The sequence below is a fragment of the Bos indicus genome, chromosome 7, assembly GCF_029378745.1.
Source record: "Bos indicus isolate NIAB-ARS_2022 breed Sahiwal x Tharparkar chromosome 7, NIAB-ARS_B.indTharparkar_mat_pri_1.0, whole genome shotgun sequence".
Lineage (NCBI taxonomy): Eukaryota > Metazoa > Chordata > Mammalia > Artiodactyla > Bovidae > Bos > Bos indicus.
The window spans coordinates 5,056,543-5,060,858 of NC_091766.1; the positions used below are offsets into that span (position 1 = coordinate 5,056,543).

The 4,316-nt window shown below is 57.0% G+C and overlaps 1 protein-coding gene across 1 annotated transcript; it reads right to left on the minus strand.

Moving 5' to 3' along the window:
- Window positions 1-686: 686 nt before the first annotated feature.
- Window positions 687-4,079, minus strand: IFI30 (IFI30 lysosomal thiol reductase). Its single transcript, XM_019963855.2, has 7 exons — window positions 3,899-4,079; window positions 2,703-2,885; window positions 2,541-2,615; window positions 2,194-2,286; window positions 1,228-1,380; window positions 1,048-1,101; window positions 687-958 (listed from the first exon to the last, which is right to left on the minus strand). Exons 1-7 carry the CDS (start codon window positions 4,010-4,012, stop codon window positions 896-898), a joined length of 735 nt encoding a protein of 244 aa, XP_019819414.1. The 5' UTR covers window positions 4,013-4,079; the 3' UTR covers window positions 687-895.
- Between the last annotated feature and the right edge of the window lie 237 nt (window positions 4,080-4,316).

The window sequence follows — 4,316 nt, forward strand, 5'->3', positions numbered from 1 at the left end:
TCTCTGCCCCTTTGAGTCAGTTTGCCCAATCATTTCAATATTCCTGATCTATAAACCTGTTTGTTCTTTGACTATCTGACCAGCTGCCCCTCATAAATCATGAAATAGAGAAAATCTTTAACATGCAATCATTTTACACCAGCGTGAGAACCATGACTTGTTCCCCTTCTTTGAAAGTTATCCTGTAACATGGCCTGTTGTTCTTAGATGCCTCAGCCTGGCACTCTAACTCCAGATCTTGTTGCTGTCTGGGTCTTTTCACACTTGTTCCCCTTCCCGGGAACTCTATGACTTCTCCCCAGTAAACTTATTCTTTCAAACTCCTCAGACAAGGTCACTGCCCCACTTGTGGCCTTGCATGACTCCAGTTACCACCTTCTGGCTTAACCCATAACACCTAGTGTGGGGCAGCGAAAAAGAGTAGCTAGGGATGTGTGTTGATGTAACGGATATATTTTTTGCCTAATGAACTCCTAGTCACCCTTCAAAACCCCAGCCCTAATGTCCCTCCTTCCTATGAAGAACCTTCATTTCTCCTCTGGGCTCCTCTAGTACTGGTGCCTCCCACTCTGGCCCATCCCTGCCCCATGGGACTAGGGCTATCTGTCTGGCTCTTCATCCCCAGGACAGGGAGGTTCTCAGGGGTCCCAGCATTGTGCATATCTGGAAAAAGGAGATTTGCTGAATCACAAAATCCAAAAGTGTTTATTAAGTGAGTTTTGACGTAGCACCATTCACAGTGAGACAAGATTCTTGATCCTGGGGCAGAATTTTGAGTCTGGGCTTCGTAGAATAGGTGGAAGTAGTGGCTTTGCTGAGTCAGGGATCAAAAAACAAGGACAGGTGTGATTTCGTTCTTCTTGCACCAGCTCCCTCCCAGGACACTGGTTGTCAGTCACTTGAAGTGGACTTCCTTGGACAGCTCAGCTGTGAGTTGGCAGACATCTGGCTTCTGGCCCTGGAGAAGGTGGCTGTGAGTTGGGGTCCTGAAAGGAGACCCTACCCTACCCCCACTAGCCAGAGCCCTCCATTCCCTGCCTGGCTTACCTGGTACAACCGGCAGACAAGGTGTAGGAGATGTTCCTCATCTTTCATGTGTTCCTGAACAAGCAAGACAGGGGGTTAAAAGTTCCACTGGCTCCCAGTCTGGCCCTTGCCTCCTGCCTCCCAGATCAATGTACATGCCCATCAGCCCAGTCCCTGCCGGGGGGCCCCAAGAGTTCTTACCCCATTGACGACGACCCAGGGCACGTATTTGTGGGGTGGCCGCAGAGCGTCCGTGAGCTGAGCGTTGATGTGCAAGAGCTGCATGCCACGGTTCCCCGTAGCACACTCCATGATGGAATCCGCGGACACCTTTGGCGCATAGATCTGCAGGCACTGAGGGCAGATGGGGAGCTGATCAGCAGGGGCATTGCCTCAGCTTCCTCCCTGCTATCTCCCCAACGGTCCTCCTTCTAGCAACCCCCACGCCCTCAAGCCCAGTTTCTGCCTCCTCACTTACGACTGTGGTTTCCAGGGATGCAGCAAGGCTCCTAAACAGCAAGTGCTTAACACATGCCTGAGTGGAGGCCCCAGGGCAGGGGCTCAGGCTGCCTCCAAGAAGACCAGACCTGCAGCCCCACCCCTGCAGTGTTTTATTTTCCCCAGAGCATCCGTAGTCGCTGTTCCCTCTGCCGGGAACACTTTTCCTCCTCCTTCCTCTGAGTCTCCTGAGTGTTCCCTCCTCCTTTGCACACCCCCAGCCACACTACGACTCTGCAGGGCTTGGAGGTGTCTCAGGGAGGCTTCAGGTCTCTTGGGTGGCCCAGATGCTTGATGAATAAACAAACAATCAGGGCAGATGAGTCACCCTTTTGGGAGTTCTTTTTCATAATCCTCCAGGGAGGGAGGTGGGCCAGATGTGTCATCTCCATACCCCAGAGAAGGATCACTGTCTGTATCCTTGTATATTCCTGTTCAACCAAGCCCAGCTCAGAGGCACCTCGTCCAGGAAGCCCTCCTTGATCTATCAGGCAGGCCCGCAGAAGATCTTGGTTCTCTCCATTCAGAGACTGAATCTTTGAGAAAGGAGGCTGTATTCCTGGGACTGCACAGAGAGTGGCAGTTGGGGCCAGGACTTGAGCCTGGGTCTGTCTGGATGCAGGGAGGCCAGGGCCCCCCAACCCAGGCTGAATGAGGGGTGCTACTCACCGGCTTCAGGTTTTGCTCCATGTCATCCATTTCCTCTAGGCAGACAATGGTCAGGAAGGCTATTTTCTGCTCCAGCTGATCCAGCAGGCAGGCCTGGGGGTGGAAGCGGGCAGGCAAGGATGTGAATGGCTCAGAGCACCCTCCACCCCAAGGACCACCCCAGGAATAATCACGAGGTGTCCACCAATCAAGTGGAGAACAAAGACATGATTAAATGGAGGCACAGAGGCAAGGGACAGAGCTGTCTGCAATCCCTTCTGAGTCACGATTTCACCTTCCTTATCAGGGCAGTCGCCCCAGCCTCTGTGCCCCTCCCTTGGGAACTGGGGGAGAAGGGAGCTGCTCACCTCCACTTTGTTAAGCAGGCACTCCCGCTCGCCATGCTGGCATGTGAACTCCCACTTGCCGCTGACGTTTCTTTCCTGAAAAACAAGAGAGGTGAGTGCTGGCTGGCCCTCCCCCAGACCTCCTTCCTGTGGCCACGTGCCTCCCTTTTGGTCCCCAGGCACCTGAGCGTTCCCATAAGGCACCAAGGTGACGTTGAGGATTTCCAACACCATCAGCCACGTCGGGAAGAGCTCTCGGATCAGGAATTCCCGGCAGCCAGGGCACAGCGCCTCATAGTAGAGGCTCACGTTGACCAGTGGAACATCAGGCTTCTGGGGCGATGCCTGCAGGCACAGCTCACCGACCTGCACAGGAGAAAGGGGTGTGAGTCAAGTTAAACCCTCTCGGAGGAAGGAAGCTGCAGACAGTAGGTGTTCTATCTCACACTCCTTCCCCACCTTGCCAGGTGGGAGTCTGATGCTGAGGCTTCACCGAAAGCCTAAATCTTCCTAAATATCAGTCAGATTGCAAGATGGATGTGACACAGATTTGCAAACAGTAGGCAGTTAATGGAGGCACAAGACTTGCTTTCCTCCAGAGATGAAACTTCTTACCCAGGAGGAGACAGGGTGGAAGAATTCATGGCCTTCACCCGCCTGGGTCACTGCGGGTCAGCCCTGACTTCCGGTGGTGTGTATCACCACCGCCTGCTCCTTTGTGGCCACTTCATCCCCTCGAGCCATGGCCCCGGGCTGAGCAAGGCCCTACACCTCACTGACTCCTTATTTACTCTTCCTCTCCACCAGCCCACTGAACTCCTCCCAAGGCTACTGCAGAGGCGGCGCCTAATAGGTGCTGACTTCCGGCTCCAGCTGAGGGGTGCGGGCGGCCGAGTCTGTGAGCAAGTGGTTTAGCCTCCGGGGCATCTGTTTACTCCGGACCACAAAAACGCGCGCTCTTCCCGGAACGAAACGCACCCTCGATGAATGCCCGTGGCCAGGGGCCGGCAGCTCAGCGAGTCTGGGCTTCCTTCCCCTGGCCTAAAAGAGGGGACTCTGATTCTCGCTCCAGATGTACACAGTTGGTGCTCAGTGCACCTTGGGGGGAGGAGGGAGTTGCGGGAGGATGGGGTGGGGGACAGCTGAGGGACTCGGACTCCAGATAGGAAAGCGAAAGGGAAAAGAAAGTATGGCCAAAGTGCCGGATTGAAGGGTGGGTTTGGGGAGGGGCTCGCCACTCCCCTCCCCCCCGTGTAGCATCCTCTCCGGACCCGGGTGGTCCCCGTCGAAGTCGGGGGGGTGGTGAGAGGAGAGGAGCGGCCGGCCCCCGACCTGGGCGCGGGTCCCGGCTGGCCCGCCCGCCGCGTCGCCGACGCTACCTGGCAGGGGGCCGCCCCCTCGGGGAGTGCTTCCAGCAAGGACCACCGCGTTGCGGCGGGGACCTCCAGCGGCAGCAGCAGCAGCAACACGAACAGGAGAGGCGACGAGGCCATCACAGCGGCGGCGAACACGCGACGGCGGGGAGCCGTGGCCCCGGGAAGAAGCCGCCTTTAACTCGGCGGTGGCCCGGCCCCCAGGCGGAACCCGCCTCCCGTGCCCACGCCCCTCGGGGGCCCGGGCTGGTGCCTCTGGGTATCTCTACTTTTCTCTCTGGGTCTTTCTTCCCATCCCAACCCCACCCCAGCCCCATTCCCCCCCACACTCCCCGCCAGGTGCTGGGCCCCCCAGTTACCTGAACAACGCGCTGCCCTTCCGTCTCCCCCAACCCTTCCCCGCAATCAGCCCGGCCCAGCCCTG